This window comes from Zalophus californianus, chromosome 5 (assembly GCF_009762305.2).
Source record: "Zalophus californianus isolate mZalCal1 chromosome 5, mZalCal1.pri.v2, whole genome shotgun sequence".
Lineage (NCBI taxonomy): Eukaryota > Metazoa > Chordata > Mammalia > Carnivora > Otariidae > Zalophus > Zalophus californianus.
In genome coordinates this window covers 127,397,516-127,411,172 of record NC_045599.1, presented here as the reverse complement: position 1 = coordinate 127,411,172, position 13,657 = coordinate 127,397,516, and the positions used below count along the sequence as shown (strand labels likewise).

The 13,657-nt window shown below is 42.8% G+C and overlaps 1 protein-coding gene across 1 annotated transcript in view; it reads right to left on the bottom strand.

Moving 5' to 3' along the window:
- SLC45A2 (solute carrier family 45 member 2) overlaps positions 1-10,208 on the bottom strand; it is a 32,866-nt gene extending 22,658 nt beyond the window's left edge. Inside the window, exons 1-2 of the mRNA XM_027606597.1 lie at positions 9,749-10,208; positions 7,743-7,919 (exon numbers count right to left, since the gene is read on the bottom strand). Coding sequence (XP_027462398.1) covers positions 7,743-7,919; positions 9,749-10,133 — 562 coding nt within the window. The 5' untranslated portion in view covers positions 10,134-10,208. The remainder of the gene's footprint in view (positions 1-7,742; positions 7,920-9,748) is intronic.
- Between the last annotated feature and the right edge of the window lie 3,449 nt (positions 10,209-13,657).

Here is a 13,657-nt window from a genome sequence, read left to right as displayed (position 1 = left end):
CATTTACTCCCATTTCAGACATAAAGATTTATCCAATGCTTTGCATTACTGAGCATTAGCTATGCCGTAGGCAAAAAAAAAAAAAAAAAATTGCGGTAAAGCAATGCCAAAATCCTGTTCTTCATCATTAAAGAAATAAATACAGAGAACTGGAGTAGGGTGTTTGCCAGAGGTCAAATGCGCTGAATTTGCAATTTGTGTTCCTGCTGAAAGCTGCCAATATGTGCTAGTATGTCTAATGCAATAATGATTCACATAAAAGTATTCACCTTAATTATCCCCCCATTTTTCCAAAAGCAAGTTTCTCGATTTGAACATATGCACAACTATTGCTACCCTAGTTCGGGTAAGATTCCCGAAACTTCTCATTCCCTGACACGACACAAAAACCCTACTCTTGTTTCTTTGCTTAAGGATTAGAAATGACTGCAAGGTCAGGTAATTAGCTGGCCTGGTTCTAGAGCCATTTGTGATTACCTTGAGTTTTCTTTAACTCTGCAGAGTTAATATTTTAGCTCTGAGTTACAACAGCTCAGTTCACTGTAAGGTTAATCGTTTAGCACTTTGCAAAATGCTTTAACTCTTCTAGTGCTGATGGAGTAGCACAAAGCACCTATGCTAGAGAGAAAAGGCTCAGGATGGGAAGTCACAAACTGACTGTGACAGCCCTACGGCGATTCAGCAGGTCCCCTCAGGGCTCCGCCCCCTTCTCCAACAGCTGCTGCAGGGCCCAGTTGTAAGCCATCTTTGGCCACCTTTCCTCAGGTGCATCTGGACAGTGCCTTGCCTGAGGGAACCCACACTCAGGTTGGGGTCAGCACTCACATAAGTGAGGTTAACACCCATGGGGCCACCCTTGGCCATGGAGACGGGAGCCAATGGATTAATCCCTCTTCTTGATCCCCTCAAATAAGAAAGTTCTGAGACGAACTCCATTAGGCTCCTCCTCAGAGGATCCTGGTGAGATGGAGGACGGTCACCAAGAGCAAAGGCCAACTCTGCAATGTCTCTTGTATTGGCTGGTCTGCTCCATTCCACCATTTCCTCACCTTCACACTCCAGATTCCTTTCCCAAATAAATTATGCGTACAAACTTTCTCTGGGGCACAGGTTTTAGGGGAATCTGGACCAAAATATGAACCATGTCTTTGGTTGGCTGGCTGGCTGGCTGGTTGGTTAGTTGGTTGGTAGGTTGGTGAAGTTTTGCTGCTAATCTAGCCTACTGCTACCCAGCTGTGTGACCTTGGGTTAATCACTTTACCTCTCAGTAACACAGCTTCCTCAAAGGTACAGTGGGGATGCTAAAATAGAATATTTGTCCTGCCAATATTACACGAACATATTCCAGGAACTATGCTAAGGACTGGTGCTATAGCAACAAATAGGAAAGATGATGTTCCTGACCTCAGGAAGCTTATATGTTCTTAGAGAGGCAGAAAATAAGCAATAAATGAATAAATAATATAGTCAGATAATGATAAACACACCACAGAGGAGGGGCTATGTGACCCCAGAGTGTAACAAAGCAAGGAACAAAACCAAGGTGATTTGGTATCTGGGGGAAGAGCTTTCAAGCAGAGGACAGAGCCAGGGAGAAATCCCCTCAAGGGGATTTCATTCTCTAATCTGCCTTTGAGATTCTCGGAGAGATGGGCTGCTCACGCTTGAATGGAAAAGAAATGGCAATTTGGAGACATGAATTGTTTTGCTCTAAGTCACCCATGTTGCCCACAGAGCTGACATTTCCTGTGTCCTTGGCTTATGCTCTGGCCACATCCTTTCTGAGCTAAGTGACTGAGGAGATGTGAAAATTCCCCAGGGATGGAAACTTCAAAGGGAACCCAGCTGACACGAGAAAAACCACTCATGCGTTCAAACAGACTCTAACGCGAAACACAGCATCTTTTTCACTTGTGTGAGAGGTTTGCTCACAGGAGCCCATGCCTAACCTTCATTTTTAAGACTTTTTCCTCAGTCCTTAATTATTTCTAATCGGATCATTTGTAACCTGAGCATTTGTATGCATACTTTGGGATATTAAAAAACCAGAATAGTTCAAAGAGGTTGTGCTCCACAAGTTACCCATCCTTGGACATGGGGGCAAGTTCCTCTCTAAGTTACCACAAATAAAACATTGATGGGTTTTATAAGCCCAGTGGGAACAGAGGGAATGAACTAAATATAGACATTTGGTGTTTGATGCTTTTAAACGATCTCTCACTCTGGGCATTTGGCTGGATATTAACATTGTGGGGGCGCCTAGGTGGCTCAGTCGTTAAGCGTCTGCCTTCTGCTCAGCTCATGATCCCAGGGTCCTGGGATCGAGCCCCGCATCGGCCTCCCTGCTCAGTGGGGAGTCTGCTCCCCCTGCTTGTACTCTCTCTCTTTCTGTCAAATAAGTAAATTCTTAAAAAAAAAAAAAACAAAACTAATACTGTGTAAAGATTCACAACCCTGTGAGGAAACAAGAGTTCAGAAATACTAAAACCACTCAGCAGTTAAGAAGAGGGGCCGGGATTTGAACCAGGACAACTTTTCCCACCATGCCTCGTTCCAGCCACCCACTGCAGGATAGAGCCAACTGCCAAAGATAGTAAGGTGGTGGGTTCAGCTTAACAGACATATGCTCAGTTCGAAGCATTCTGACACAAAGAAGGAATTCTCTACTAGTAAATGTGGGTTCCACAGGCCCAGATGCACCCAGAAGTGAAGGCATGGGGTAGCAGCGATGGTGGGAGGATAGAGTTAGTTACCTTCAAGTATAAGAGACAGAAGAAGCCAGGGGACAAAAATGTCCCCTGGGAACCAGTGGAGACTTTTCTTAAAAAAAAGAAAAGTCAGAAATATGCTGGGAAATATTTTGGCAACAAACCCTTTGACACTTATTCGCAAAGCATTTGGAATTGTTAGGCCTGGACTAAAATGAAATAAATAGCTCTGAAATAAATAAGAAGAATTTCAATTTACTCAGATGATTGGATTCCTTGGGTGAACAATGTCTTGCTGCTGCTGCTGCTGAAAATCAAAGTGGACTTGTTGAGGGAGCAGAAGGCTAGCTAAGGACAAAGCACAAGCTGACACCATGCAACCTCCCCCCTTAATCCCACTCCTGGGTGGGATTTGTGTGACATTCCTCCAGGAAGCTCCCAACTCTCTTCTTGTTAATGCCTTACAAGAGGGAAAAACAACATTAACTTGACAATGGCAAAGGCCCCCAGTATCTTGTAGGTCCTCTTTAGCATATGAAAGCTCTTTGGAAAACCTCCCTTTTCCCTACCCCCAATTCCCAAGTATATAGTCAGCCCCCCTCACAACCCCAGGGCAGCAGCTCTTTTTGATCACGGTCCCGTCCCCAAGCTTTAATAAAACCACCATTTTGCACCAAAGACGTCTCAAGAATTCTTTCTTGGTTGTCGGCTCTGGACCTCACCCCACCAAACCTCACCTATATTCCAAAACTACCTCAGGCTCTGACACTGAACATGACTTTATCCTAAAATGCTTGATTCAAGCAGAATGCTATAGACATTTCTTTGCCAAGTTCATGTAAATTCAGGAGGTCTGGCCTGTGTGCAAAGACAGAGCAGTATGATAATGCATTGCTTGTTATTTTTCACTCCATTTTTTTAATGTGGCCTTCCATTCAGAGCAAGGACACTATAGTGGGGTAACACATCCATGTTTAACTGGACAGGGTTCAACTATTTATACTTTGAAAAGAAGGGGAGAGAGAGAGAGATTAACATTTTAAATAATACAGGTGACCCTATCTTCTCTCCCATTCATTGAGCCCACGTCCAGCAGTAAACATTAAAGAGGAGATATTTCTGCAGGTATATTTATATGTATCCATCACTATGCAGGTCTGTGCACACAAAACAAGGCATACTGTTTTTATGTGTGATCTAAGAGATGTTTATGAATAATAGAGACTCCATGATTATCACTTAGGCCGGGACTTTAGAATCTAAGCTTTAAACAAGGTGAGACTTCACTGTACTGTTTTAGAAGAGGGAGATGTTTTCTTTTTTTCTAATAGGAAAAGAAAACTTGCTTTGAGCCATCCACACACCCTCAGGGGTCCCCCTTTAACCAGGGACTGTTGGCTGGGATTCAGAGCTCAGTGTTGGTCATGAGACAAAATTAGATAACTAAATGAGCATATTCATCTGATTGATGCAATTTGCCATCAACTTGATGTAAAGCTGCAGGAAATGTAAACCGGGTTATGAAACCAAGAGTCTCCTTTTATGCAACTAACATTTCTAAGTACCTGCTGTCCACAAGGCAATGGGTTAGAAGCCATAAGGAAGTAAACCCTAATGTTTTTACAAATTGTGTAGTTTATAAAATCTTGTAAAAGAGAAAGATAAATACACACTGAATTAGAATACAGGGGAGGCTGTGAACGGTCCTATAATAAATGTGATCAGGTAACACTGTGAACTGGAGTATAATTTTAAAATGCAATTACCTTTCAATTATTCACTAGAAGACTGGGCTTTGAAAGTTCTTTCTTGCAATAGTCTTGGCCTTTAATTGTTCTCATTAGGCTACCACTCAATTGTGTTTGTATTCTATGTGATAACTACCACCTTTTGGCCTATTCCATAATAATTACCCCTTCCTCCTGGCTAACAGAACTAAAATTTGGTTTAGGGATTTGCTTCTCCCAACCTCCCCAAACCCTCACTTTTCCAATCTTCTAGGCTCCTGGGTGCTCATGTGGCCTAATTCTGCCCAATGAGAAACAAGCAGAAGTCTATGGGAGTTCTAGGAAGGTTTTGCTTTCTTTAAAAGAGACATATGTTGAGGGGCACCTGGTTAGCTCAGTCGGTTAAGCCACTGCCTTTGGCTCAGGTCATGATCCCAGGGTCCTGGGATGGAGTCCAGCATAGGGCTCCTTGCTCAGCAGGGAGCCTGCTTCTCCCTCTGCCTGCCGCTCCCCCTGCTTGTGCTCTGTCTCTGACAAATAAATGAATAAAATCTTTAAAAAAAAAAGAAGAGAGAGAGAGAGAGAGACTTATGTTGAAACCCTGATGTGACTACATTTGGAGATTAGGCTTTTAAGGAGGTAATTAAGGTTAAGTGAGATCATAAGGGTGGGGCCATAACCCATAGGACTGTGTTTTGTTTTGTTTTTAGATTTTATTTATTTATTCGAGAGAGAGAGAAAGAGCACACAAGCAGGGGTAGAGGAAGATGGAGAAGCAGACTCCCCACTGAGCAGGGAGTCTGATGCAGGGCTCAATCCCAGGACCCCAGGATCATGACCTGAGCCAAGGGCAGATGCTTAATCAACTGAGTCACCCAGGTGCCCCAGGACTGGTGTCTTTATACGTGGAGGAAGAGTCATGAGGAACATGTGTACTGAGGGAAGGCCATGTGAGGTCAGAGTGAGGAAATGGCCAGGAGGACTCACCAGACGGCCAGTGAAGTCTCACCAGAAACCAACCCTGCAGTCCCTTGATTTTGGACTTCCAGCCTTCAAAAGCGTGAGCACATAATTTCTGTTGTTTAAGCCCCCAGGCTGTGGTATTCTGTTATGGCAGGCCAAGCAGACGACACGGGCCCCAAGGGCACTGAAGTTCAGGGTATGTATGAGATGAACTGTAGCCTCTGCCATCTCTCCCTGCTGGAGTTACCCACCTTGTCCATACCTCTATGTTCATCTACTTCATAAACTCTTGCTTTGATCATTTTATGGGTAGAGTCCCTGACCAAGCTGTTTGCCTGCAATTTAGAAGAAAGGGGGTCTTCTCCCCAAGAAGTGGGTGGAAAGTTTCCAAGCAACTTTGACTTCCAAAGGGAGAAAGAGGGAAGGGAATTTTGAAGTTGGAACAGAAAAGGGCAGGCTCCTTTGTTTTTCCCATTAATATTTATTTTGAGCACATATGATATGCCAGGCTGTGCTGAAGGTATAAGGGATGCAGTGAGTAAAACAGACTGGGCCTCTGCCCCTAGGAACATGTTGGGAAATTGTTCAGAGCACAGAAAATGTGGAGGGAGTAATGGGAAGTAAAGCTTGAAGAGTAGGATGGGAACAGATTATGGGGAGTCTTGAACCCTGTCTAGGAATTTGTTCTTTATCCAGTAGGTGAATGGGGAGCCCCTGAAGGTGACTGAACAGGAGAGTACCCTGGTCATAGCTGTCTTTTAGGAATATGAATCTGAAAGCTGTGTGTTGATTCAACTGAAATAGGAAGAGATTAGAGAACGGAGAGACAGTAAAGGGAAAAATACTAAAGCTCAGACAAGATGTAGTGAAAGCCTAAACCAAGGTAATATGAAAATTATACTATGTTTGCTAAGGCCACCATACACTAATATCAACAGAAAACCTTAAGATATTTTCTCAGACTCATAGAAATATTACCATGTGTTAGCCTTTGAAAAGTTCCCTAAACACCGAACTCAATCTTCTTTTAATGGGCAACAAAGGAGAGACTGGCCAGGACTAACACTGATGTGAGCTGGGAAAGGGTGGCCACGTTGCCCAAAGTACTTTAGAGCAATAAAACTCTCAATGTGTCAGGTTCAAAAGCCAAAAAATCTCCCATTGTTGTAATTAATTTCAGCAAATGATGATAAAGGAGAAGGGATTTAAGTTGGAAGACTGCAGGTCGAATCTCTATTCTGAGACCCTCTAGCTGCAGACAGGGTGGTCAGGGGGCCACAGACGGATGGGCTGGACTCCGGCTCTTCCATCTTCCCTAAAGCAAAGAAAAACTACTCTCCTGGCTGGGCAGCCCCCTTCTTCCAGAGTTGACCATTCAGATTTTGGCTCAAACAACCAATATTGACCCAACAGCTGCCATGAGCAGGCACTGCTCTTGGCTGTGGAAACATAAACTGAGCAAAATATAAGATCCTGCTTCTCATGGGACCTACCTGGCCATGAACAGACACAGAACATATCAAAACATAAAATAAATATCTTGGCTGGGCCGTAAAGATATCAAATAAGGTGGACTGATAGAGCACCCCACCAACTAGATATGAAAACACTCCCAGGCCAGGATCATGCTGTATTCTTATGTATAACCTCCCTCCCTGGCGTCCTAGAATAGTCCTGACTGGTGCTCTATAAATACATATTGAGCATTGCTAGCATTGCTCTAAATGAATGACCCAACAGCAACCAAAGGAGGACAGCAACAGCCCCAAGGATTGAAGAGAGCCCCTCATTTCAAACCAGGAAGTTGAGGAAATGCCAACTCTTTATATAACTAGGAAATCTCTAGGACATGTGGGGCTTTTTTTCCCCCTTAGGACACTTGCCACAGAATCATCCAGGATACTTATTAAAAATGCAGACTTCTGGGCCCCATCTCAAACCCACTGAATCAAAATAACTAGAGGAGAGGCCAGGAAGCTGCATATTAACAAGCTCCTAAGTAATGCTGATGCTACGTTACTGAGCTAAAAAAAAAAAAAAAGAAAGAAAGAAAGAAAAAGTAAAATACACAAGGGCCCCTTTTCATTGCAGTTGTAAATGTCTCCACAAACCATTCTTCAGAATGCTCTTATGTATGAACTTCCTTTGCAAAACCTCCAGAGCCCAGTCACAAGCTGATTTGTTTAGGGAAATGCACTGAAAGACAGAACCCGCGTGATGGGAGCCTTCCATCAACAGACCCATTCATTCAAAAACTCTGACATGTATAGACACTAGATGGTTTCAGTGGAAGTGCCTCCCTGTCTGAGGAGCTTAAGGAGAGACTTTCTGGAATATTCCCTACCTGTGAAGAGGGCATGGTAGTGGAGGCCCCTCTCCTTATCCTCATGGGAGCAGACATCAAATAAGTAGGCTTTAATGGGCCCATCAATGAAGTCAGCAGCAAAATCAAAGACAACTACACCTATCATGGTGATGGTTATGGCCCAAATCCGCTTCCTTCTTGGATCAGCAATCAAAGCTAAAAAGGAAATAAATATACATCATCTAAATCCCACTTTAGAATGATTTGCATTTTTATTTCCACCAAAATGTCCTGTCATTAAATTTCTCCCTTTACTTTCATTTGCTTTTCCAAATAAAAATGGCTTCATTATTTTCTCAGGTTTTAAAAATTATACACGTGAATGCCAGAAAAGGTAGATCTATAGAGACAAAAAGTAGATTGAAGGGTCGCTTAGGCCTGGTAGGGAGGAGAGAATGGGGGATGACTGCTAATGGTTACTAAGTTTCTTTTTGGGGTGATAATATATGGTGGAATTAGATAGTGGTGATGGTTGCACTACCTTGGGATATGCTAAAAGGCACCGAGTTGTATGAATTTTATATCATATCTCATTTTAAAAAGTTGTTTAAAAAATTACACACGCTTATTGTTAACCATTCCAATAACGTAGAAAAGCAGGGGAAATGCTTCATCCCAGACCCCACCAATGGTCATCCTTCAGATACCCCTTTCTGTACGTACGCACTAACAGAAAAAACTGTATACCTGTGCTCTAAGGCAGTGCTTCTCAAACTTCAGCATCCTTAATCATCCCTTGGACAACTTGCTGAAACAGATTTACTGGGCTCTGTCTCCATAATTTTCCATGATTCTCCCATGACTCTCTCGGAGTTCTGAGGTGGGGTTGGGCATTTGTCTCTCTAACAGCCCCCAGGGACGATGATACCCTGGGTCTGAGGACGACGCTTGGAGGAACACTAACTAATGGGGTCAGGTTGGAACTGCTCATCTATAACCAACTCTCCTCATTTCTTTGCATTTCAATTAATGGAGAGCTGCTGCACAATTTTTAATAGCTGAATAATATTCACTCTGTGGACATGCCCAAATTCATTCACCCAATCTCCTATTAGAGAAAAAAGAATTTTTTCCCTTGCTTTCAGTTTCACTTAAGAATAATGTGCAATATATGCACATTTTTTTTAAGATTACAGTGTAACAATAAGTGAAAAATAAGCCTACACTCCACTTTTTACTTCCAAAGTCCTTTAGTAGTCCCCCCTAGAGGCAACCATTCTTATCAGGGGTTTTTGTGATTATTTTGCCGAAATAACCTACATGTGTGTGTTGATGCCCTCTTTTAAAAATATACAAATGATAGCTGATTATCCTGCCTCATTATCAACCATTCTGCTAGCCTGAGAGTTAATGGTCCAGAAATGGGTGCTATTTTTAGGTTTAACAATTCTTTCTTCAGTGAAACTTTTCATGTACTACCACCAGTTACTGATTAATCGGTGGCTGATTCATGTCAAGAAAAAGTGTTCACCATGAGGTTTGTTTTTGACCAGAATTTGCAGTGCAAAAATGTCCCCTTGAGCTGACAGGCTGATGCCCTCCTCCCATTAAAAGACTCTACATAATTCTATGAACAGAATTAGCTCTTATTTAGACATATAGGTAATTTATTATAAGTATTCATGGAGTCATATGGTAAATGGTTAATTTGACAAAAATACTAACTAAAGCATAAGCTCAAAGAACACTGCAATTGATAAAGATGCAAAAATATTTCATTTGATAAAAGAGATAAAAAATTATTCCTATTTTTAAATCCTCACAACAATAAAACAACAACAGCAATGCATCCTGATGTTTCTAAAAGTAAAGTCTCCCCAACCACGGAATTTGGGTCATTACTAGATGGAAGTTCATTGTAATCTAGATAATTGGTTCTAATCAATTTCTAAGTAAGTGTCACATAAAGAAATCTGCCTTCTCCTCCTATTGAGTTGCATAATGGGCCCCTTTCCCCTGCCTGCCCACCTGTGTGGTCCACTGACCTGATACAACAGCGTCCCCGTTGAGGTACAAAGCCATGCCCGAGAGCATCATGAGGCCCAGGGTGAGGATGTATGGTCTCCGCCGGCCCCACCTGGCCTGGCAGTGGTCGCTGGCTAATCCCACCACAGGCTGCAGCAGGAATCCCAGGACAGGGCTGAGGAGCCACACCGTGCTGTACAGACTCTTGGGCAGCCCCACGCTGAGCAGCACCGGAGTCACGTAGGCGGCCTCCACCGCATAGCAAAACTCCCGGCCAAGCATGGCCATGCTGTGCATGATGAGATTGCTCGTGGGTCTTTTGGGTGGCTCCACAGGGTCAAAGGGGTCCTCCGCAGCTAGGGACTTAGAGGTATGAATGCCAAGCTGCCCAATGTTGCCGCCCATGGCCACAGGGGTGAGGAACCTGCCTGCAAGCTCACCAACTTCTGTGTGGCCCTCAGGCTTCTGGCCCAAGCTGGATTTGACATGGAGCCCGGCTGAGCGGCCAACAGAGCTGGTGGAGCTGGGGGAGGGGTTCAAATTCTTTCATGCCTCTAAGATCACAAGTTATGATGAGAGGGAAAGGGGTGGGGTCAGGCAAGCATGAAGGAGATTAGCTGCTGTGAGCCCTCTGGCTCCTCAGAATGTTTGTCTAAGGGCATGTTTCTTTGTACTGTCCCCTTCTCCCGCTCTGTCTGTCACACACACACACACACATCGACACTCTATTACATACAATCACATACACAGCTTTGAGACGGTGGAGCTGTATGACGCAGGTGTTAAGTCAAAATATGAAGGTATCAATATCTCCTTCTAAACTTTTTCTAGATATTAATATTCTGTTTTCCTGAACGCAAGTTTCTACCCACGCACCTCAAGAGTCAATTAGACTTAAAGCCGTGGGAGGTTGCATCCTTTCTCTAATCTCTAGCTGTCTCATAGCACTGTGATATTTCCCTTCGTTGCACTTAACACACTTTATAATTGGACAGTTCTGTGTTTATTCCTTTTTTTTAAAGATTTTATTTATTTGACTGAGAGAGACAGCGAGAGAGGGAACACAAGCAGGGGGAGTGGGAGAGGGAGAAGCAGACTCCCCGCGGAGCAGGGAGCCCATGCGGGGCTCGATCCCAGGACCCTGGGGATCATGACCCGAGCTGAAGGCAGGCACTTAACGACTGAGCCACCCAGGCGCCCCAGTTCTGTGTTTATTCTATTTCTCCTGTTAGTCTTTGATCCCTTTAAGAGCAGTGATCAGGTTTATTTCCATCTTTATGCTATCCCTGGCATCTCACATGATCCCTGACACCTAGTAGGTCCTCAATAAATATTTGCTAAAGGAATTATTGAGTGAATAAAGTGTATACACTATATTTTGTAGTATCAATCGACTGCCTGTTTGCTCAGGTCCATTCCGGGCTCCTCCTCACATGTTCTATATCATAAGAGACTACATTTCCCAGGTTCCCTTGCTCTCTGGCTTCTAGCTAGGTTGGGCCAATGGAAGGCATTGGTGGGAGGATTGGGAGCAGGAGGGAAATCATGTTATTTTCCTCCTTTTCTTTCTCCCTCCTGAGCTGTCCATGGCAGTGGCTACATCTCCATAGTGGGTCCAGCTTCCACCAGGCAACCTTAAATTCTGGATCCTGCTGACACTGCCTTTCCCATCATCCCCTGCAGCCACAGGAGTGGCCCTGGCTTCCCTGTTGTGGCTCATATCTGAATTGCCTGCCTCACTGTCCCCTGGGCTTCTCAGCTCTTTTATCACCAGTGAAATTCTCTATATTACATTTCCTGACTGACTGATTGATTGATTGATATTTCACCCATCCCCCCACCTGCCTCCCCTCTGGCAACCACCAGTTTGTTCTCTGTATTTAAGAGTCCATTTTTTTGTCTCCTTTTTTCTTTCCTTTATTTCTTAAATTCCACATATGAGTGAAACCATGGCATTTGTCTTTCTCTGACTTTTTCACTTAGCATTATACCCTTTAGGTCCATCCACGTGGTCATAAATGGTAAGAGTTCATCTTTTTTTATGAGTAATAGTCCATTGTATATATACACCACATCTTCTTATCCATTCATTATCAGTGGACAGTTGGGTTGCTTCCTTATCTTGGCTATTATAAATTTTGCTGTAAGAAACATAGGGATGCATGTATCTTTTCAAATTAGTGTTTTTTTGTTTTCTTTGGGCAAATACCCAGTAGTGGAATTATTGGATCATAGGTAATTTTATTTTTAATTTTTGGAGGAACCTCCATACTGTTTTCCCCAGTGGCTGCACCAGCTTGTATTCCCACCAACAGTGCGGGAGGATTCCTTTTTCTCCACATATTTGCCAACACTTGTTTTTTCTTCTGTTTTTTGATTTTAGTCATTCTGACAGCCATAAGGTGATTATCTCATTGTGGTTTTGATTTGTATTGCCCTGATGATTAGTAATGTTAAGGATCTTTTCATCTGTCTGTTGGCCATCTGTATGTCTTCTTTGGAAAAATGTCTATTCAGGTCCTCCACCCATTTTTAATAGGATTATTTGTTTTTTTTTGGTGTTGAGTTGTATAAGTTCTTTACTTATTTTGGATATTAACCCCTTATCAGATATATCATTTGCAAATATCTTCTCCCATTCCATTGGTTGTCCTTTTGTTCTGTTGATGGTTTCCTTTGCTGTTGAAAAGCTTTTTATTTTGGTGTAGTTCTACTGGTTTAATTTTGCTTTTGTTTTCCTTGCCAGAGGAGACATATCTAGAAAAATGTTTCTATAGCCAATGTCAAAGAAATTACTACCCATGTTTTCTCCTAGGAATTTTATGGTTTCAGCTTTCCCCACATAGGTCTTTAATCTATTTTGAGTTTATTTTTGTTTATGGTGTGTAAGAATAAATTTCCTCTGTTTTAAAGACTCTGCGTGGGTCATATTCTCTTTGTTGGACCCTGAGTTCCAGTGAAGAGTCTCTGGGGCAAGAGGAACACAATCTTATGGGAAGGGCCCTAAAAATGGTTTAAGAGCAAGACTCAGAGTCAGAATATTAAAATTTAAATTCTGGTTCTGCCTCTTCTTAGCAGTACCTTCCTGGGCAAATCACTCAAACTGGTGGTTCCCAAACTGTGTGCTAAGATGCCCCAGGACACCACACTGAACTCAAAGGGGTGCCTCAGGATATTTAAAATTTCTAAGATAGTAAACAGAGTGAAACTCAACATCTGTCAGACACCACATGAACTACCAGTGAGGTAGCTCACACTTTCAACATACGATTGCACTCTAATCCTTTCAATGAAGCCAACAGTATATGAAAACAAATGTGGAACAGAAAATGGGGGTAGTGGTGTCCAATCCAATTTTGAGGCATGAGAAGCTGCACAGTGTCCAACACATGTATGACCCACAAGTGTGTTAAAAATGAAATAAAAATAAAAATGCTTTCTCTCAATTTATGTGTATTATATTTTTTCAAACAGTGAATTAGCTGTTGGGGCATAAATACTTAAGTTGTTGGGACATAATTATTTATAAATGGAATGGCTAGATATTTCTTTTGGCCTAGGGGAACCATGAAAAAATTATTCAGACACAAAGGGAGATGTGAACGAAGGTTTAAAACCATCTGAGCCTTGCATTCTCATCTGTACAATGAAGAAACCTGCCCCACCTACCCCTGTGATTGTTGAAGAGAGACTGGGATACTGTATGTAATGGATATTTTTTGCTGCCTACCCAACATCCATTCTCCACTCTTTCCATCCTGATAGGACCTGGATTAGATTCCAGAATCCACCCCTTCCTCACACACCCATGTGCTTCCAGCTAGCTGAGTCCAGGGGAGCTCCAGGAGCAGGCTGGTTTTATCCAAGGACAACCCTACCTTCTCTGATAAAGACTGGCATAGGACTGGCCTATGACTTAACTCCAACAA